General features: G+C 38.6%; 1 protein-coding gene and 1 pseudogene across 1 annotated transcript; both read right to left on the bottom strand.

Annotated features, from left to right (window-relative positions):
- Nucleotides 1-1548: 1548 nt before the first annotated feature.
- Nucleotides 1549-2568, bottom strand: LOC100666325 (olfactory receptor 5AN6-like). Its single transcript, XM_003422755.3, has one exon. The coding sequence runs from the start codon at nt 2533-2535 to the stop codon at nt 1549-1551; it is 987 nt and encodes a 328-aa protein (XP_003422803.2). The 5' UTR covers nt 2536-2568.
- Nucleotides 2569-22414: 19846 nt separating this feature from the next.
- Nucleotides 22415-23465, bottom strand: LOC100666607 (olfactory receptor 5AN1-like; annotated as a pseudogene).
- Between the last annotated feature and the right edge of the window lie 235 nt (nt 23466-23700).

Here is a 23700-nt window from a genome sequence, read left to right as displayed (position 1 = left end):
TTCATGATAAACACTTCCTTGCCTTTTTTTTTTAAATAATTTTATCACTCAGGTGTTCATCCTTGAATGCTAAGTTAAAATTTGCCTGTGTTTAATGTTTCCCTTTTCTCTCTCTCTCTCTTTGAAGCTCATGTTTGTCCTGTGGAGTTTCTCAAAGTCTGGAGTTTGCCGATTGCCACCCCATAGTGTACTTTAATATGTTTTCCTCAGTATTTCCTGTAAATGGGTAGTTAGACATTGTTGTAGGGAGGCACCAGACTTACACACTGCTAAAAATACAACAGAGTTTTCACTGAAGGATAAAATATTTTGTAGAAACAAGAGCCACACACAAGACCCAAGCAGGATGCTGGAGTGTCCCAAATTGCAAAGAGTGAAGTTTTTATCAGGCGACACGAACAAAGGGAGAAAATGTGGCAGTCAGCGTCCCTAAAGATTACAGCCTCGGAAACCCTATGGGTCAGTTCTACTCTGTCCTATAAGGTCACTATGAGTCAGAAATGACTCGACAGCAAGGGGCCGTGGTGTTGGTTAGATAAATTCAAGTTAAATTTATCAATCCATCATGGTCTGCACTTTTTATGCCTTGTTTAACAAATCCTCTCTCTGCCCTGAGGTGAGTTGTACCAAATACTTTATTGTGCCAAACATGAATTGTTATCCTTCCAGCTTGCAGTAAGATTCTTTATACCCACTGCCTAGCTCTAAAGACACAAATGCTAAAGTTTTAATTTTTTTTTAAACAATAGCATACCACTACCTGTCCAGATTTCCATAATAGTTATGACAGACTGAGATATGCTGTCTTGGCAGCCAATTCAAAACCAAGTTTTATTTCTTGATAACAGTACATATCCATCTTTGGTCAAATTAGTGTATCCTTACCCTGGGTCGTCCACTAATAGGAGCATTGGGAGAAGAGTATATAGGAAAGCACATATATAAATCTTCTGTCTGGAAGTGACATATGTCATGCCCAATCATGTTTCATTTGCCAGAAAAATTCACAAGGCCAAGCCTAAATTCAAAGGGATAAAGAAGTATAATCCTCCTCTAGGGTGGGGAGGGGAAGCAGATACTGATGCACAGACACACAGCCTACTACAGGCTAATAAGGTTCATTTTCTAAACACTGCTGTGTATGTTTTGTGTCCTGGGCCCAAAAAGGCACCCCATAATCCATAATGTCAGGAAACTAAAACTGAGAATATAAGGGAACAGAGAAACTAGAGTACTGGAAATGGAACAACGAGAACACAAAGAGTATACTGACACTTTGTGAAAAATGTAACTAATATAACTGAACATTTTGAATAAAAATTGTCAAATGAGACCCTAATTTGCTGTGTAAACTTTCACTAAAAACACAATAAAGTATTATTTTAAAAAAAAAGATGAAAAGAAGCATTCTGCACTGACTCTCATTAAAAACACCAGTAATTACTATTCATTCATAGATGAAAGTCTAGCCAGACTCAGATAATATTGTCCACCAATCCTGAAGTGATATTAAACTATATATATTTAAAACCTATTTCATGTTTTCTATCACTTATCTTGCAGTAAATTATGCAAACCTTGTAAAAAAATAATGTCAGAGAAAATTCTCTCCTTCCATCTGTTTAGGGCATCTTTGATTTCCTTGTTTCTGAGACTATAGATCAATGGATTTAACATGGGAATGACCGCAGTGTATAAAATAGAAGCAAGCTTGCTTTGGCTAAGAGAATCATCAGAGCTGGGCCATAAATAGACAAAGGTGCCTGAGCTGTAGAAGAGGGTCACTGCTGTCAGGTGAGAAGCACAGGTGTTGAAAGCCCTGGACCTGCCTTCAGCTGAAGTGATCTTCAGAACAGTGGCAACAATATAACCATAGGATATCATGATAATCAGCACAGAAATCAGTCCAAAGATCACTGTGAGCACAGAAATGATAACTTGTAAGAAAAAGGTATCAGAGCAAGACAGGGTCATCAGTTGGGGCAGGTCACAGAAGAAATGGTTAATGATATTTGGTGCACAGAAATGGAGCTGAAGTAAGGCACACAGTTGGATAAACGAGCCAAAGAAGCCAGTTATGCAAGATCCCACAACCATCTTCAGACAGAGAGTAGGGGACATGATGGCTGTGTAAAGTAGAGGCCTGCAAATGGCAGCATATCTATCATAAGCCATGGTTGCCAGAAGGCAGCACTCAGTCAAACCCAAACTACAGAAGAAGAAGAACTGTACGGTGCACCCTGTAAAGGAGATGGATTTCTGCTCCTGAAAGAAGTCTGAGAGCATCTTGGGGGCTGTGGAGGAAATATAGCATATATCTAAGAAGGCAAGTTTATTGAGGAAGAAATACATTGGTGTGTGCAGATGGGAATCCATTTTGATCAGTGTGAAGAGACCCAAATTCCAGGACATTGTCATGAGGTAGATCCCTAGGAATACTGAAAAGAGGACAATGGTGAGGTTTGGAAATTCAGAGAATCCCAAAAGAATGAAACTGGTAACTGTAGTGTCGTTTCTCCCTTCAGCTATTGCCATGGTGCTTTTAAGATCTATAGGGAAGTAAGAAAAAAAATCTCTTGTTATCCCAGTATGCTCAGGCTATTGAAATTAAATGAAAGATGTTATCTCCAGCTTAAAAGAAAAAAAAAAAGGAAGATGCCCAAATATTTTTATTTCTGAATTTTCGGGAAACTTTTTTATTGAAGGGTAAGCTACATACTGAAAAGAACATCCATATCAATGTAGGGCTCCACCTACATTATTTTTTAAAAACAATATTTCATATCAAATATTTGTTGCTGTTTTTGTTAGCTATGTAGTTGGCTCCGACTCGTGGAGACCTTACATATAACAGAACGAAACATTGCTCAGTCCTGCACCTTTTCCGTGATCATTGGTATGTTTGAGCACATCGTTGCAGGTACCCTGTCAATCCATCTCATTGAGGGTTTCCCTCATTTTCACTTACCCTCCACTTTACCAAATATGATGTCATTTTCTAACAATTGGTCTTTCCTGATCATGAATCCAATGTAAGCAAGATAAAGTCTTACCATCCTTGCTTCCAAGGAGTATTCCAGTTGTATTACTTCTAAGACTGATTTCTTAGTTCTTCTGGAAGTTAATGGTATGTTCAATATTCTTTGCCAACACCACAATCCAAATGCATCAATTCTTCTGTCTCATTTTTTCATTTTCTAGGTTTTGCATGCATATAAGTTGATTGAAAATACCATGGCTGGGGTAAGACATATCTTAAACATAAGGTGACATCTTTGCCTTTTTCAAACTTTAAACAGGTCTTTCATAGCAGATTATATTAAATATTAATAATATGTTAAATATCATACATTAAAAATACTATATATGGAAACACTTGCCCCATTAATTATGAATAAATTGGGATGGGAAGCAAAATGAAAACTCTGCAAGAATTCTAAAATAAGAAAAAGAAGTTAAACATTATGTTGAGATAATATATGGTGGACTTCTACCCAGACCAAAAATTAAAATACTGGATAAAATATTTTAGTGATCTCAAATGCATCAATTTTTCAGTCAAACCAAGTGAACCTGAGCAGAGTTTTTTCAGCTTCCTAGGACTGAGGGATCTGAAATAAGTGTCCAGTCAAGGTAGAAAATCTAACAGGAGACCCCCATACAAGTCTCACGTCCCCAAAAGACTTTTCCATTAACATAAAGATGAAATAGTCATTATCCCAAAGAACTGCAAGGGAAGTTTCTGTCTCAAAAGCATGGCTTTGAGTGGAGAAGATGATGTTGATTTGAACTCCACAGGGAATTTATAACTATAACCCATTTCACACTATTTGAAATGCCTGGTGCATGCAGTCCAATTTAATACTACTACTTTGTATGCCTGAAAGGACTCGAAAACTAATTCAAAATGGATCAAAGACCTAAATATAAAACCAGAAACAATAACGATCATAGAAGAAAAAATTGGGTCAATGCTAGAGACTCTAATACAGGCCCAAAACAGGATAAACCATAACTAACAATACACAAACACCAGAGGATAAGCTAAATAACTAGGATCTTCTAAAAATTAAGCACATGCTCATCAAAAAGCTTCACCAAAAGAGTAAAAAGAGAACCTACAGACTGGGAAAATTTTTTTGGCTATGACAAATCCGACAAAGGTCTAATCTCAAAATCTACAGGAAAATACAACATCTCCAAGAAAAAAAGACAAATAGTCCAACTAAAAAATGGGCAAAGGGTATGAACAGATACTTCACCAAAGAAGACATTCAGGTGGCTAACAGACACATGAGGAAATGCTCAAGATCATTAGCCAATGGGGAAATGCAAATCAAACTACAATGAGGTACCATCTCACCCCGGCATTACTGGCATGAATCAAAAAAACAGAAAATAACAAATGTTGGGGAAGCTGTGGGGAGACTGGAACCCTTATACACTGCTGGTGGGAATGCAAAATGGTACAACCATAAAAACAATATGGCACTTCCTTAAAAAGCTAGAAATAGAAACACCACATGATCCATCAATCCCACTCTGAGAAATATATCCTGGAGAAATAAGAGCTGTCACACAAATAGACATATGCACACCCATGTTCATTGCAGCATTATTCACAATAGCAAAAAGATAGAAACAACCTAAGTGCCCATCAACAGATGACTAGATAACAAACTACGGTACATACAAGCAAGGGAATATTGCTCAATGGTAAAGAACAATGATGAACCTGGGAAACATCTCACATCATGGATGAATCTGGAGGGCATTATTCTGAGTGAAATAAGTCAATCACAAAAGGACAAATGCCATATGAGACCACTATTATAAAAATTGATGAAAAGGTTTACACACAGAAAGAAACAATCTTTGATGTTTACAAGGAAGGGGAGGTGTGGGGAGGGAAAAACATTAAAGAGAAAAAAGATAAGTGGTAACTTTGGTGAAGGTAAAACAGTACACGATACTGGGAAAGCCAACACAACTTGACTGAGGCAAGGTCATGGAAGCTTCATAGATACACCCAAACTCCCTGAGGGACCAAATTACTGGGCTGAGAGCTGGGGACCATGGTCTCAGGGGACATCTAGCTCAACTGGCATAACATAGTTTATAAAGAAAATGTTCTATATCCTACTTTGCTGAGTAAAGTCTGAGGTCTTAAAAGCTTGTGAGCAGCCATCTAAGATACTCCTCTGGTCCCACCCCATCTGAAGCAAGGCAGAATGAAGAAAACCAAAGACACAGGGAAAGATTAGTCCATTGGACTAATGGAACACAACTACCACAGCCTCCACCAGATTGAGTCCAGCACAGCTAGATGGTGCCAGGCTACCATGACTGACTGCTCCGACAGGGATCACAATAGAAGATCCTGGACTGAGCTGGAGAACAGAATTCTAACTCACACGCACACAAACACACACAAAACAGACTTACTGGACTGACAGAGACTGGAGAAATCCCAAGAGTATGACCCCTGGATACCTTTTTAACTCAATATGGAAATCCCTCCCGAGGTTTACCCTTCAGCTGAAAGTTAGACAGGCCCATAAAACAAAATGAGACCAAATGGGCACATCAACCCAGGGAAAGGATGAGAAGGCAGGAGGGGACAGGAAAGATGCTAATGGGGAACCCCAGATCAAGAAGGGGAGAGTATTGACAAGTCATGGGTTTGGCAGTCACTATCACAAAAAAAAGTGTATTAATTGTTTAATGAGAAACTACTTTGTAAACCTTTATCTAAAGCACAATTAAAAAAAAAGTGATGTATCTAGGAATGAATCTAACAAAACCTATGCAAGATCTTTGTGGAGAATATTTAACTTTATTGAAAGGCATTAAAAAATACTCAAATGAAGAGGTATGCCATGTTCTTGGCCTAGTGACTAAATTATGCAAGTACATTTATTTTCTCCAAATTATCTGTAGACTCAATGAAATTTAACTCAAAATTTCAGTAGTTGCTTTTTTGTTAAGGGGAACTTGATATGCTGATTCTCAAATGTTCATGAGAGATCAAAGGGCCCCAAATAGCTAAGAAACTAGTAAAGAAGAATGAGGTGAGGGGGACCCACCTTACTAAATATCAAATGTTATTACAACTCCACAATAATTAAGACAGTGTGCTAGTCTGGCAAGGATAAATAAAATGACCAATGGAACAAAACAGAAAGCCCAGAAACAGGTCTGCACATATATAGTTTACTTACAACAGTGTTGGCATTACAGTTGCCTGAGAGAGTAACATTCTTTTCAATGAATTCTGCTGGGATAATACTGAACTTTTCCTTTTCCACCTTGTTCTGACTAAGTAGTATAATGAAGTCTATCCAAAAATTAAAAGGTATTCTGTGTTGTGTATGAATTTTGGTAAGTAAATAAAGAAGGTTGGAAAATATGTATTTAGTAATGTTGTTTCAGGTTTAAAATAACCACGAAGGGATTTCTGAGTTCAAGATCGAGAAAAAAAGACATGTCAACCAATTCTTCTCTCTTAAATCACTCCTGATCAACAAAGCATAGGAAACCACATTTGCTGAAATAACAACACAGTGTAACTGTGACTCTTTATGTGCATAAAAAGTTGTGTCCAATACACTAAAAAGTACACCAAGTTGAGAAAGAGCACCCATGGTTATGTATCTCTAGCAAATCTGGCAGACCGTGGATATTTTTGTTTTGTTTTATAACAAAACTAGAAAAGCTTTGCTTGGCTAAACAAGGTTAGGACTCTTGGGCTGGATGTGGAAGTCTGTTATAAAGTAAATTCCTTTGTGCAGTGAGATGTTGTAGGGATCCAGTAACACTTAATGCTATCAAATAATGTGCTGAGCAGGAAAGAAAACTCATATCAGAATATGCGTATTCCTAGAAAAATAAGTCACTGTTCCTTCCAAAGCTAAAGAGGTCCAACATAATCAATTTAACTTCAAGTGAGTGACTGGTTTCATTGAGGGATGGTGCCACAGTGGGGACTCAGCATTTTTCTCTGCTGTTGACAGGTTGAATATTCAGAAGCAGGCATGAATCACAGCGTGCTCAAGGCTAAATGAGTTTTATACCTAAAGCATTTTTTTTTTTGCAGTAATATTGTGGATAGAAGGTAATTACTGTGAACAATTCTATAGCTGCCAATGCTTGTCAGCTGAACAGAAGGAGAAATAACCAGAATTATCACACACATACACAAGCACGTAATGCATCACTGCAGAGCACTGTTCCTCCACCATTTTCTAAATGCGGGTTTTTCAACATCAGTACTATTGACATTTTGGGATGGATAATTCTTTTGGGGAGCTGTCTTGTGTATGGAATCACTGGTGGGTAAGTGATTAAGAGTTCAGCTGCTAACCAAAATATCGGCAGTTCAAATCCAACAGGTGCTCCTTGGAAACCCTACGGGACAGTCCTACTCTGTCCTCTAGGGTCGTTATGAATCAGAATCAACTCAACTGCAACGGGTCTTTTTGTTTTTGGTTTATCCTGTGTATTGCCAGATGTTTCGCTGTGTCCCTGGTCTCCATCCACTAGATACCAATATTGCCCTCTCCCTTTCTTAAGTTGTGACATTGCCAAATGTTCCCTGGGGTAGGAGTGGGGGACAAAATCATCCCTAGCTGAGAAACACTTTTATATACCATTTTCCCACAATAGCTGGTATTGGAAGATCTTACCTCAATCAAAGGTGCATAATAGATGAGTAATAAAAAAAGTCAATCTTAATAACATTGATTCAAAAAAATGACCGATAAATAAAATTCATCAAAAAAATATTGTCCAAGACGTGATGAAAACCGGGTTTACACATATTGTCATGAAATTAAATAAGTTAATAAAAAATCAATAATTCAAGAGTTAAAGCAGAGATGTGAAGGTTCAAGAGATAAATGAGAAGGCAACAGAAGTGAATGAAAAATGAATTTGTAGAACGCAGCTACCTAGGAGAAAAAAAAAACACCACCATATAAATATAGAAATGAAGTCCCTGTAGCAAACAGCAATAAGGATAAAATAGACTGTTAAAAGCACAACAAATGACATGAAAAACAGGCTTGAGAAAGGTGCGAAATTTGGAAAGAAGAAAGTTTAAAAATTAAAGAGAAAAGACAAGGTATGGAAGACAAAAAGAAATACATTATAGACACAATTGGTGTCCCTAAGGAAGTAAACGAAAATGATAAGGTAGAAAAACAATCAATAATATTTTCCTAAAATAGTAAATGACTTAGACTTACACATTGAATGTATATATCTTTCTCAGAAAAAAAATATCAATGTATGATGATCAATACCAAGTCATATCCTGGTGAATTTACTTGAATTCAAAGATAAAGAAAGAATTCTTTGAACATCCAAGCAAAAATAAGTTACCTGTAAGACAAAAAAGTCAGATTTGCATTGAATTTCTCCACAGTAACATTCACCATCAAAAGAAGGTAGACTAATGCTTACAAATCATTACAAACATACTAGCTGTAGCATTATAGATACATGTATGTACCACAAAAAGGACGGTTGGAACTCTTTTCAGGCATTCAGAATGATAATGCGACTCATAGCGACCTTATAGGACAGAGTAGAACTGTCTCATAGGTTTTCCAAGGATAGCCTGGTGGATTCAAACTGCTGACGTTTTGTTTAGCAGCAACAGCTCTTAACCACTATGACACTGCAGTTTCTGAAACTTTATGTATTGACAATAAAATATGCAAGATATAGTAAGTGGAAAAAGCAGGTTGCACGCCATCAATTATCAGTAAGGGGAAAAAAAAGAGAAATTGAATCTCTGCCTTCATATCATAAATAGAAATCAACCCCAGGAAAATTATAGACCTAAATTTGGAAAAAAAAAAAAAAACTATGAAGATTATATAAGATAAATTAAGGGAATGCCTTCATGTCATAGGATTGGGGTATAATTTTCTACATAAGAAACAATAAGCACTAGCCACAAAGGAAAATAATGAATTTAATTTTATTAAAAGTAAGATTTTTTTCTTCAAAACACAGCTAAAATGACAATAAGAATGCTAAAACACAAAAAAGCAATAATGGAAAAAGATATTTTAACACATTCAATTACAAATCGCCCATATCCAGAATATATAAAGAATGTTCACATGTCAATAAAAGGGAGTCAATCCAATTGAAAAGAAAAAAGTCATTAAACAAGCACTTGGACCCATTGTGAGCTGGACCTGGGCCAGGATTCCATTTATTATCTAGGCATCATAGGACCTAATACCATAATAGAAGGGCATGATAATGCTTTGGGGTCTCTCAATATCAATGTCAGCTTGCTCTGTGTCCAATAGTTCTTGGAACATCTAGGCTTTCTCATTTCTCTAATGCACAGTTGAATGAGTCACTGACCAAAGTTCCTTTTGGGATCATTATAGCTTTTATTTCCCACGATGTTGAATGATTCTCCCACCTGGAAACCTAGTACCTCCTTAAGAAATCTGGTCATCTACCACAAAAGAGGAAGTAAGCAACAACTAGTTGATATCAGTCAATCTTTATCACCTGCCATCACAGTACTAGCACAATGGGTGCATGAATGCATGGTGTAGCATCAGTTGGGGCTCTGCATGTACCCTACAATATGAGTTTCCCCTTACCAAGGCTGATCTAACGACACCTACCCCTGAACACTCAACCTGTCAACAACAGAGAAAAATGCTGAGTCCTCAATGTGGCACCAACCTTCAGGGAGACCAGTCACCCACTTGACGGCAAATTGATTACATGGGAGCCCTTTCACCCTGGAAGGAGCGACTCACTTTCCTAGGAATACACACATATTCTGAATATGAGTTTTCCTTTCCTTCCCAGCACATAATCTAATGGTTTGAAAAGTGACATTGGATTCTCATAACATCTCACTTCACAAAGGGATCCACTTTATAGCAGAGGAGGTGCATCAGTGGGCACATTACCTTGGAATCCACTAATTTTATTACATGCCACACCATCCGCAAGCTGCTAAGCTAATGGAGTGATGGAGTGAACTGTTAAAGGGACAACTAAGAAGATGGCTCTTAGATGATATTCTGCAAGGATGGGTATCCTCCAGAATAAAGTATATGCACGAAATCAATTATCATTCTATGGTGCTATATCCTAAACAGGTGGAAACCACAAGGTGGAAATAGGAATGGCCCTGACTACTTCTTTCAGCAACTTATTTGGAAATTTGTATATCCCATACCCACAATTATGAGCTCTGCAGGTTTAGGGGTCCTGGTTCCCACAAGAGGAATGGTTCCTTTAGGGACGCAGCAACATCAGCTGCTCACTTACATTTGGATCCCCTTGCCAAGAGACCAGCAAGTAAGGAAAGGAACCATTATTCTGGCTGAGGTAACTGACCTGCTATTATACAATGAGGGAAATAAAGAATATATTTTGCACCCAAGTGATCCACTGGGGAATATCTTGGTACTCCCTTGACCAATTCCGACAATAGACAAGTGCAGCAGCTATGGCCTGAGAAAGGCATGGTGACCACGGGCTTGGACCCCTTCGAGACGAGAGTCTGGATTACCCCAACATGTAAGCCACCTAAGCAAGCTGAAGTGCTAGAGAGAGACAGTGGAGTCTAGAATGCGTAATAAAGGATCAAATAATGAATATCAATCACAGACTACAGACCTGATTCAGTGGTGAGGCTATGGTTTATTCCTTTAATCTTCCTCTTATAAATTTCCCCAGGAAAAGAGACAAACCAGAACCTGGAGGAACTGTTCCTAAAAGTTATTATGTTGTTGTTGTTGCTGTTGTTAGGTGTCATTGAGTCAGTTCTGGCTCATAGTGATCCTACGTACAACAGAATGAAACACTGCCCAGTCCTGCACCATCCTCACAATTGTTGCCATGTTCAAGCTCATTGTTTCACTCACTGTGTCAATCCATCTGGTTGAGAGCCTTCCTCTTTTTCCCTGACCCTCTTTTCACTAAGCATGATGTCCTTCTCCAGGGATGGGTCCCTCCTCATAACATGTCCAAAGTTATTACACAACCAAGTAAATCTGAGTGGCACAAGGGGTGGACTGTAGTGGATGCTGTGGTGCACTGCCCAGATTCCATCTTCAGGACACATGCACTTATTCCCCCAGCTGAATGGATTATTTGTGACTGATGACTCTCAGCTGAGTGCCTCTCCAGGAATTCCCCAAAGACACCTCAATGAAGGTCATGTCCCCTCCAAAGGAAGAATAACTTGAGGCTCCAGATGGATGGCCATCCTACCTCCATAGTTCCCAAGGATCAGCTGAGGCTTTTGTTTGACTACATCGCAATTCAACTCTTCCCTTTGCCGATTTTACTTCTTCCACTTCCTACCAAATATTGGTCCTGAGAGAATTTCCCAATAAACTTTCTTCAGGCAAATCTTAGCCTCACTGCTCATTTCCAAGGGATCTCAGTCTAAGGCATCCACTTTTAAAAACAGTAAAGTTGAAAATATGCACAACACAGTAATTTTCTATGACTCAATAATTCAACTTTGGTCTTTATATCCTGAAGAAATTGATACACACATGCACTGAACACGTATGTGAATTCACTCATAGCAGCATTCTTTGTGTTAGCCTCAAATTTGAAACAACCCAAATATCCATCAGTGTGGAATGGATAAATAAATTGTGATCTAGTCATAAACTGTAATGCTATATAAAAATGAAAATGGTCAAATTAGGGCTGCACAGTTACATGAAGAACCTTACAAATATAACATTAAGTAAAAGAAACAAGACACAGAATAATATTTCAATAGGATTCCAAAACTCAAAAGCTCAGGAACTGTAAAACAAAATTATATTGTCCAGTGATATATATAAACCCAAAATAGTCAAATTATAAAGCAAAGCAAAGAAGTGGTTACATATAGTGGGAACTGAGGCTGTTGTGATTCAGAAAGACACAGAGGGCTTCTGGGATGATAGTAATGCTCTATTTCCTGAACTCAGTTGTGGTGGTTACCCAAGTGTTCTCACTATAGCCGTTATAGTGTACATTTATGTTTCACGCATTTTTGTACATGTGGAACATATTTACCAAAACATAAAACAATTTTTTAATGTTAAAATAAATGATTTAAATAAGTTAGTTTGCCCCTCTGTATAAAAATTATGAAAGAGATCAGAAGAGACATGAAGACCCAATTACTATTGTTGATGAGATACCACCTTCATGAAGACTCATGTTTATCAGTTTCAAGTGTCTGCAAAAATGGCAATAGAAATCCATTATGAATATTTCCTCCCCAAAATTGTACACTTATTTTAAATTAGACCAGGTGGAGAAATTAAATCATAAAAATTCTTTGCTTTGCATGAGAACAGCAATTTGCTGTGGTTTCTCCGTTGTAGCCTAACAGGATGCTTTGATAGTCTTTGATTATAACAATGAGAAAGTAAATTATTCAGTAAACCAAACCCATAGCTGTCGAGTCAATTCCAACCCACAGTGACCCTAGAGAATGGAGCAGAACTGCCCCATGGAGTTTCCAAGGAGCTGCTGGTGGATTTGAACTGCCAAACGGTTGCTAACCAAAAGGTCAGCAGTCAAATCCACCAGCTGCTACTTGGAAATCCTGTGGGGCAGTTCTACACTGTCCTCTAGGGTTGATATGGGTGGGAAATGACCGATGTCTATGGATTAAATTACTAAGAAGGATGTTAAAATCCACCACTTGTCCACAGTGTGACTTTTGGTGAAATTGCTTAATTTCTCTGGGCCTCACTTTCTTCCTATATTAAACCAAAACCAAACCCAATGCCACTGAGTCAATTCCAACTCGTAGCGACAGGGTAGAACTGCCCCAAAGAGTTTCCAAGGAGAGCTGGCAGATTCAAACTGTAGACCCTTTGGTTAGCAGCTGTAGCCCTTAACCACTAAGCCACGAGGGTTTCCCCGTTCTGTATTAAGTCATAGTAATAGCCTCCTCCTAGGGTTCTTGTGAGCTTTTAGTTAAGATATGGAATAGTGCCTAAGGCAGTGCCTCCCACATAGCAGGCTCTTGATGAATAGTTATTACCGTAAGAGTTTATTATTTTATTATTGTTGTCATTATTGCTGTTGTTGTTAGCTAAAGGCAGTTTAGTAGGTCAATCCAGGTTGCAATTAATAAAAGCAAAAAGTGCAATCATTTGGTAACATGGAATTTGGAACCAATGGTCCCACATGGCATGATCTCAGGAAATCTCCAACCCTCCATCCCCACTGCACAAACTGGCTAATGTTGAACATTCTACACAAGAGGATTTACATTTAGCTGAAAGGCCTCCATTTCTGTTAAAATACAAGAAATCTTTTGGGGGTGTAATATGAGAAAATAAAGAATTATAGGTATTTGGAAAGGGAAGTGGGTGAAATAATGAGGGGAGAGAAAAACATTATTACTTGAAGTCCATGGGTAAGTTAGGAGAACAAGACAGTGGGAGTTAGGGGGAAAAACAAACAAACAAACCCGTTGCCATTAAGTTGATTCCAATTCATGGTGACCTCATGTGATACAGAGTAGAATTGCCCTGTAGGATATTCTTGGCTGTAATATTTATGGAAGCAGATAGCCAGGTCTTTCTTCCACAACACCACTGGGTGGGTTCAAACCACCAACATTTAGGTTAGTACTCAATCTCAAGTTGAATGGGACAGGGGAGGTGCTAATGGTGAGTTGGAGACACTGAAGACAATTTGTTCTAGGGTATTGCTGCTAATGTTACTTACTCAGATATTCCTGATAATTCTGTGTCTGGGTAAAATCTGGAAGGGTTATCAATCTGCTGCCTTCTCTTGGTCCTGTATCATGGCATCCCTTGGTCCTCAAGACAGCATAGAGTTCTTTCAGGAGAGATGCTTGCAACTAGGGATTCTCTTAAATGTTTCCCTAGGCTCAACTGATGGGGAAAAGGAGACAATTAACAGAAGACAACACTTTCCAGTAATTATTCTCTAGGGTGTTGGATAAAGGAAGCTAGTGGTAAATTTTTTTTTGAACAACTCAATGGTTTTTAGATGATTCAAAGACTTGCGTAATCATCACCACGATCAATTTTAGAATATTTTCATCACCTCAAAAATAAAACCTGTACCAGTCACTCCTTATGTTTCCTCAACTCCCTAAACCGTGTGTAAGGATTTAAGTACTTTCTGTCTCCCTAGATTTGCTTATTCTGGACATATGTCCATGAAATTATACAACATGTATTATTTATTGAGCAGCTTCTTTCACTTAGCATATTTTTTCAAGGTTTATCCACATTGTAGCATGCATCAGTACTTCGTTCCTTTTTATTACTGAATAACATTCCATTGCTCTTACGCACTGAGCCACCAGGGCTCCATTGCATAAGTATATTCCATCAATTATTCAGTTAGTGGACATTTTTGGTCTATTTTGAATAATGCTTCTGTGAACATTTTTCTACAATTCCTGTGTGGGCACATGTTTTTATTTCTCTTGCTTGTATACCTAGGAGTTGAATTGCTGGGCCATACGGTAACTCTATGTTTAACTTTTTAAGTAGCTGCCGAACTGCTGTCCAAAGTGGCTGCATGATTTTGCATTGCCCCTTGCAATGGATGAGGGTTCCAATTTTTCCACATTTTCACCCACATTCGTTATTTTATTATTTTTGGTTTATAAGTGTCTAATTGGGTATCTCACTGTGGTTCTGACTTGTGTTTCCGTGATGACTCCAAATAATGATAATTGAGCATGATTTTATGTGTTTATTGGCCATTTGGAAACTCTGGTGGCGTAGTGGTTGAGCGCTACAGCTGCCAACCTAAAGGTCGGCAGTTCAAATCCACCAGGAACTCCTTGGAAACTCTATGGGGCAGTTCTACTCTGTCCTACAGGGTCCCTGTGAGTCAGAATCGACTGGTCGGCAACAGGTTTTGTTGTTTTTTTTTAATTGGCCATTAGTATATCTTCTTTGAAGAAATTTTTATTTAAATTCTTTGTCCATTTTGCAGTTGGGTTATTTGTCTTTTATGGCTGCACTGTAAGTACTAGACTCTTATATATAAGTTTCAAATTTTATTTTCCAGTTCTTTGGATTGACTTTTCACTTTAGTGATCATCAACAAAGTTTTGTAATTATTGCTTTAAGCAGTTGTCTTTTAAATCATACAGGAAAAGAAAATATTTGCAAGCAAAAGTACATTTGTACTGTCTTTTATATTTTCCTGTGTAGTTACTTTTGCTGATGTTTTTATTTCTTTGTGTGGATTTGAGTTACTTTCTAGTGTCCTTTCATTTCAGCCTGAAGGAATCCCTCTAGTACTTCTGCAGGGGAGATCCTCTAGTGGTGAATATTCACCTTTTTTATTAAAAGCTGGGAATGTATTTTTTTTCTAAATTTTTAAAATTTTGTTGTTGTTGAGAATACACACAACAAAACATACACCATTCCAACAGTTGCTACATGTACACTCTAGTGACATCGATTTCATTCTCCAAGTTGTGCAACCATTCCCACTCTCCTTTTCTGAGCTGTTCCTCCCTCATTAACATAAACTCCATGCCCCTAATCTTTTAAATTGTTGTTGTCAATTTGATCCCCTAGAGATGAATCTGAAAAGAGCACAACGCTGAAGACAAACATTTTTTACTAGTTAAAGCTAAACTATTAGTTGGTGTTAAGAAGATCTCAGTGGATATTTTTAGTTTAAGGTCTCGGCTGTAATTTTTATTGATTTATTTATTTTAGTCTTTTTAAAATTTTGTTGTGTTTTAGGTGAAATTTTACAACACAAATTAGTGTCTCATTCAAAAATTTATACACAAATTGGTTTGTGACATTGGTTGCAATCCCCACATAGTGTCAGCATTCTCCCCTTCCCCTTTCCACTCCAGGTTCCCTTGTCCATTCATCCAGTTTTCCTGTTCCTTTCTGCCTTCTCATCTTTGCTTTTGAGCAGGCGTTGCCCATTTGGTCTTGAATACTTGGCTGAATTAAGAAGCACGTTCCTCACTCATATTTTTGTTTTATTGTTGTGATTGTTAGGTGCTGTAGAGTTGGTTCCAACTCATAGCAACCCTATGTACAACAGAATGAAACACTGCCTGGACTTGCACCATCCTCACAATTGTTGTTATGCTTAAGCCCATAGTTGGAGCCACCGTGTCAGTCCATCTCATTGAGGGTCTTCCTCTTTTTTGCTGACTCTATACTTTACCAAGGAAACCCTGGTGGCGTCGTGGTTAAAAGCTATGGCTGCTAACCAAAAGATCAGCAGTTCGAACTCACCAGGCGCTCCTTGGAAGCTCTATGGGGCAGTTCTACTCTGTCCTATAGGGTCGCAATGAGTCGGAAACGACTCGATGGCAGTGGGTTATACTTTACCAAGCATGACGCCCTTCTCCAGGGACTGATCCCTCCTAATAACATGTCCAAAGTATGTGAGATATGGTCTTGTCATTCTTGCTTCTAAGGAGCATTCTGGTTGTATTTCTTCCAAGACAGATTTGTTTGTTCTTTTGGCAGTCCACAGTATATTCAATGTTTTTCACCAATACCACAGTTCAAAGGCATTGATTCTTCTTCGGTCTTCCTTATTCATTGTTCAGCTTTCGCATGCATATGAGGCAATTGAAAACACCATGGCTTGGGTCAGGCACACCTTAGTCTTCAAAGAACATCTTTACTTTTTAACACCTTAAAGAGTTTTTTTGTTTTTTTTTTTTTTTTGCAGCAGATTTGCCCAGTGTAATGTGTCTTTTGATTTCTTGACTGTTGCTTCCATGGGTGTTGATCGTGGATCCAAGTAAAATGAAATCCTTGAGAACTTCAATCTTTTCTCTATTTATCATGATGTTGCTTATTGGTCCAGTTGTGAGGATTTTTGTTTTCTTTATGTTGAGGTGTAATCCACACTGAAGACTGTGGTTCTTGATCTTCATCAGTAAGTGCTTCAAATCCTCTTCACTTTCAGCAAGCAAGGTTGTGTCATCTGCATAAAGCAGGTTGTTAATGAGTCTTCTTCCAATTCTGGTGCTCTGTTCTTCTTCATGTAGCCAGCTACTTGGATTATTTGTTCAGCGTAGAGTTTGACTAATATGGTGAAAGGATACAACCCTGACACACACCTTTTCTGCCTTTAAACCACACAGTATCCCCTCGTTCTGTTTCAATGACTGCCTCTTGGTCTAAGTACAGGTTCCTTATGAGCACAACTAAGTGTTCTGGAATTCCCATGCTTTGAAATATTATCCAAAATTTCTTTCATAAGCCAGTCTAATCATTAGCTAAAATATGGACTTGAGAGTGGTTTCCATTCTGAATTAATGGGGTATCTGGGGACCATAGTATCAGGGGTTCCTCCAGCTCTGTCAGAAGAGAAAGCCTGGTCTTTTTTTGTGAATTTGAATTTTATTTTATATTTTTTTTTCTGCTCTGTACAGGACCATCTATTGTGACCCCTGTTAGAGCCATCGGTAGTTGCAGCCAGACACTGTCTAGTTCTTCTGGTCTCAGGCTGGTGGAGGCTCTGGTTCATGTGATCCATTAGTCATTTGGATTAATATTTTCCTTGTGTCTTCGGTTTTCTTCATTCTCCTTTGCTGTGGATGAAATGGGACCAATAGATGTATCTTAGATGGCTCCTTGCAAGTTTTTATTACCTCAGACATTGCTCACCAAAGTAGGATGTAGAACCTTTCCTTTATGAATTATATCATGCCAGTTGACCTGATGTCTCTCTAGACCATGGTTTCCAGCCCTCAGCCCCAGTAACTTAGTCCCTCAAGGTGTTTGAATGCATCTAGGAAGCTTCTATGACTTTACCATGGTCAAGTTGTGCTGACTTCCTCTATGTTGTGTGTTGTCTTTCCCTTTATCAAACTTAACACTTGCCTAATATCTAGTTAGTGATTTCCCCTTCCTATCCCTCCCCTCCCTCATAACCACCAAATATTGTTTTTTTCTGTGTGTAAACCTTTCCTTGGGTTTTTATAATAGCTGTCTCCTATAACATTTGTCCATTTGTGATTGACTTATTTCACTCAGCATAATGCCCTCCAATTAATCCATGCTATGAGACTTTTCACAGTTTCTTCATTTTTCTTTATCAAAATGGGTGTATGTATTTTCTTTATTCCATTGGGTGTATGTACCATAATTTGTTTACCCACTAATCTGCTGATGGACACTTATGTTGTTTCCATCTGTTTGCTATTGTGAATAATGCTACCATGAACATGGGTGTGCCTATGTCTTTTTGTGTGATAACTCTTATTTCTCTACCATATGTTCCTAGGAGGAGGATTACTGGATAGTATCATATTTCTATCTCTAGCTTTTTAACCACACAAGTCTGTCAGTTTGTCATACTGTGGTGGCTACCAGTTGCTATCATACTGGAAGGTTTACCACCAGTATTTCAAATTCCAGCAGGGTCACCCTTGGTGGACAGGTTTCAGCAGAGCTTCCAGACTAAGGCAGTTAGGAAGGAGGACCTGGCAGTGTACTTCTGCAAAAACTGGCCAGTGAAAACCTTATGAGTAGTGGCAAAACAATGTATAATATTGTAGCAGAAGATGAGACTTCAGGTTGGAAGGCACTCAAAAGACAACTGGGGAAGAGCTGCCTCCTCAAAGTAGAGTTGATCTTCATGACTTGAATGGAGTCCAGCTTTCGGAACCTTCATTTGCTGAAATGGCACGACTCAAAATGAGAAGAAACAGTTGCAAACGTACATTAATAATTGGAACCTGGAAGGTACAAAGTATGAATGTAGGAAAATTGGAAGTCGTCAAAAGTAGAATGCATAAACATCAATATCCTAGGCATTAGTGAGCTGAAATGGACTGGTATTGGCCGTTTTGAATCAGACATCATATGGTCTACTATGCTGGGAATGACAACTTGAAGAGGAGTGGCATCGCGTTCATCATTAAAAAGAACATTTCTAGATCTATCCTGAAGTACAACACTGTCAGTGATAGGATAATATCCATACACCTACAAGGAAGACCAGTTTATACAATTATTATTCAACTTTACTCAGCAACCACTAAGGCCAAAGTTGAAGAAATTGAAGACTTTTACTAACTTCTGCAGTCTGAAATTGATCAAATATGTAATCAAGACCCATTGATAATTACTGGTGGTTGGAATTTGAAAGTCAGACACAAAGAAGTATTGGTAGTTGGAAAATATGGCCTTGAAAGAAATGATGACAGTGGTGGGATGATAAAATTTTGCAAGACCAACAACTTCTTCACTGCAAATACCTTTTTACAACAACATAAACTGCGACTATACACATGGACCTCACTAGATGGGTTACACAGGAATCAAATCGACTACATCTGTGGAAAGAGACAATGGAAAAGCTCAATATCATCAGACAGAACAAGGCCAGGAGCCAACTGTGAAACAGACCATCAGTTGCTCCTATTCAAGTTGAAGTTGAAGAAAATTAGAATAACTCCACAAAATTCAAAGTACAACTTTTAGTATTACCTACCCAAATTTAGAGGCCATCGCAAGAATAGAGTTGACACATTGAACACTAATGAACAAAGACCAGAGGGGTTGTGGAATGACATCAAGGACATCGTACATGATGAAAGCAAGAGGTCATTAAAAAGACAAGAAAGAAAGACCAAAATCGATATCAGAAGACTCTGAAGCTTGCTCTTGTATATCAAGTAGCCAAAGCAAAAGGAAGAAATGATGAAGTAAAAGAGTTGGACAGAAGATTTCAAAGGGCAGCTTGAGAAGGCAAAGTATTGTAATAACATGTGCAAACACCTGGAGATAGAAGACCAAAAAGGAAGAACACACTCAGCATTTCTCAAGATGAAAGAACTGAAGAAAAAATTCAAGCCTCAAGTTGCAATATTAAAGTATTCTACAGGGAAAATATTAAATGATGAAGAAACAATCAGAAGAAGATGGAAGGAATACACAGTGTCACTGTACCAAAAAGAATCAGTCAATTTTCAACCATCGCAGGAGATAGCATATGATCAGGAACCAATGGTACTGAATGCCTTGGTGAAAAACAAGACTCCAGGAATTCATGAAATACCAATTCAGGTGTTTCAACACATGCATGCAGCCCTGGAGGTCCTGACTCATCTATGCCAAGAAATGTGGAAGACAGCCACCTGGCCAACGAACTGGAAGAGACCCATATTTGTATCCATTCCAAAGAAAGGTGATCCAACGGAATGCAGAAATTATCGAACAATATCACACACAAGTAAAATTTTGCTGAAGATAATTCAAAAGCAGATGCAGCAGCATATTGACAGGGAACTGCCAGGAATTCAAGCAGGATTCAGAAGAGAATGTGGAACAAGGGGAATCATTTCTGATGTCAGATGGGTCATGGCTGAAAGCAGAGAACACCAGAAAGATGCTTATCTGTGTTTTATTGACTATGCTAAGGCATTTGACTGTGTGGATCATAACAAATTTTGCATAATGCCGTGAAGAATGGGAATTCCAGAACACTTAATAGTGCTCATGAGGAACCTGTGCATAGACCAAGCAGCAGTTGTTTGGACAGAATAAGGGGATACTGAGCGGTTTAAAGTCAAGGGTTGTAACCTTTCACCATATTTATTCAATCTGTATGTTGAGCACACAGTCTGAGAAGCTGGACTATATGAAGCAGAACAGAGCATCAGGATTGCAGCAAGACTCATTAAAAACCTACAATATGCACATGACACAACTTATCTTGCAAAAAAGTGAAGAAAAGAAGCACTTACTGATGAAGATCAAAGATCAAAGCCTTCAGCATGGATTATACCTCAACATAAAACAAAACTCCTCACAAGTGGACCAATAAACAACATTGTGATAAACAAAGAAAACATTACACGGTCAGTGAAAAAGAGAAAGACCCTTGTGCTGGTTAAGATTGTGTGTCAACTTGGCTGGGTCATGATTCTCAGTGGTTTTGCAGTCATATGAGGTTGTAATCACTTCCACAATGAGACTTGATATAATGTGATCACATCTATAGTAGGATCTGCTGTGAGTAGCCAGTCAGTTGAAAGGGAGTTTCCTTGAGCATGTGGCTTGTATGGAATATACGTGATCATTCTGGCAAGTCTCATGGTCTTTTGCTCATTCTGGATCCTGCAGCTGGCTCCCATTAGTCTGAAATCCAGTTCTTGGGACTTGAGCTAGCAGCTTACCTATGGTCTTGCCTGCCAATCTTGAGATTCATCAGTCTTCGTAGCCTTTGAGCAAGAGCCCTGTCTGTGACCTGATCTTGTGTTTTCCAGCCCCTGCAGCTACGTGAATCAGGATAAACCTCTATACAATCAGCCTCTATTGCTGTGTGAGCCATTTCCTTGATATAAATATCTCTCTATATGTATGCTTATACGCTTTACTGTTTTGCTTCTCTAAAGAACCCAGCCTAAGACATTTGGTACCAGGAGTAGTTCTGCTGTTGTTGTTAAGTGCTGTTGAGTTGGTCCCAACTCATAGCAACCTTATGCACAACGGAACAAAACACTGCCAGGTCCTGCACCATCCTCACAATTGTTGCTATGCTTGAGCCCATTGTTGCAGGCACTGTGTCAATCCATCTCACTGAGAGTCTTCCTCTTTTTGGCTAACCTTCTACTTTATCAAGCATCATGTCCTTCTTCAGGGACTGACTCCTCCTGATTATGTGGCCAAAGTATGTGAAAATATAGTCTCGCCATCCTTGCATCTAAGGAGAATTCTGGTTGTACTTCTTCCAAGACAGATTTGTCATTCTTTTTGGCAGTGTATTCAATATTCTTCACCAACACCACAATTTGAAAGTTTCAATTCATCTTCTTTCTTCCTTATTTGTTATCCAGGTTTCATATGCGTATGAGGTGATTGAGAACACCACGGCTTGGGTCAGGTTCACCTTAATCCTCAAGGTGACATCTTTGCTTTTCTACACTTTAAAGAGATCTTTTGCAGCCAATTTGCCCAATGCAGTGCATCTTTTGATTTCTTGACTGCTGCTCCCCTGGGTGTAGGTTGTGGATCCAAGTAAAATGAAATCCTTTACAACCTCAATCTCCTCTTTGTGTATCATTATGTTGCTTATTGGTCCAGTTGTGAGGATTTTGTTTTCTTTTTGTTGAGGTGCAATCCATACTGAAGGCTGTGGTCTTTGATCTTCATCAACAAGTGCTTCAAGTACTCTTTACTTTCAGCCAGCAAGGTTGTGTCATCTGTATAATACAGGTTGTTAATGAGTCTTTTTGCTTCTGTCTTCTTCACCAAAAATGAACAGAAATTCACGTGTCTATATACCATGTATGCCATTTTGTACAAAGGCAGTGTTAATATTATTATATTGTGTTTATGTGTCTCTTATAGTGGATTAAGATGGTTCTGACAGGCAAAGCTGTCAGAAATCTCAGAATCTGTGACTTTAAGCATTATCCACTCTTCCTTTGCAACCTCTTTAAGGCATCTTTGATTTCCTTGTTCCTCAAGCTGTAAGTCAGGGGATTCAACATTGAAATCACCATAGTGAAGAAGACTGATGCAAATCTGTCAAAGCTAGAGGAACACCCAGAGCTGGAGCTCAAATACACAATAATAACTGAGGTATATAACAGGGAAAGAGTTGTCAGGTGAGAGGCACAGATGTTGAAAGCCTTGGACCTGCCTTTAGCTGAAGCGATCTTCATGATGGAGATGGTAATGTAGCTACAGGATATCACGATGACTAGAACGTTTGCTATTACAAAGATCATTGTTAATATAGCAGGCATGACTTGTACAAAAAAAGTGTCACAGCAGGACGAGATTAACAGTTTGGGTATATCACAGAAAAAGTGATTGATAACATTAGGCCCAAGGAAGTGGAGCTGAACTAAGGCACACAAATGGGATAAAGAAGCAGAAAGTCTAGCTATATAGGCTTTCAGCACTATCCTAACACAGAGGGTTTGGAATAGAGCAATGGATTACAAATGACAACATATCAATCATAAGCAATAGCCGTCATAAGGACTTTGAGTCTCTGTGGTACCCCAGGGCTGGGGGCTGTGCTACTCCCTTGTCAAACCTAGGCTCTGGAAGCACTAGGATTCATGTCCTGCCTTCCTAGACAAACCACCATGATGGCCATCATTTCTGAGGTCTTGCACAGTCTCCAGGGTGCTACTGTAGAGTATGCTCCAGGCCCACTTATGCCCAGAAATTGCTGGCCTTTTACTTCTCACTAGCTTCTAGGAATCACCCCAACCCTTGACCTTGAAAGTGTCTTCGTCCCCCTACGCTTCCTATCTCCCATCTCTTTTTCACTATTCACCACCTTTCATAAGCTTAAGGGGTAAAGTGGATGGAACAACATTGTTGAAAGTAAATTCCACCAAATTTCAACCTCCCTCTCTCTCAGTTTAGGATCAAAGTTATAAAGTGTTCCTTTAAAAATTATTTTTTAATTTTTCTATATTTAATTTTATACATTATTTTTATTAGACAATAAATAAATGTAAATGTTTGACACAATTAAAAATAAGGAAAATCAGTGAAGGAAAGAACAGGTTATGTGGTGTGCCAAGTTTTTGTTGTTTCTCTACATATAATCTCTATCAGTACCTCTTTTCTCACAATGGCCCCAGCAATCAAGGATACACGATTTTCTCTTGTTCTATCAGCCTAGCTATTAAAGTGAACTGTAAATGTCACTTACGCATTCTTATCTCCATCTTCC

This window comes from Loxodonta africana, chromosome 7, assembly GCF_030014295.1.
Source record: "Loxodonta africana isolate mLoxAfr1 chromosome 7, mLoxAfr1.hap2, whole genome shotgun sequence".
In the NCBI taxonomy this organism is placed as follows: Eukaryota; Metazoa; Chordata; class Mammalia; order Proboscidea; family Elephantidae; genus Loxodonta; species Loxodonta africana.
The sequence above is the reverse complement of the archived record's forward strand: the minus strand, read 5'-3'. Positions and strand labels throughout refer to the sequence as shown.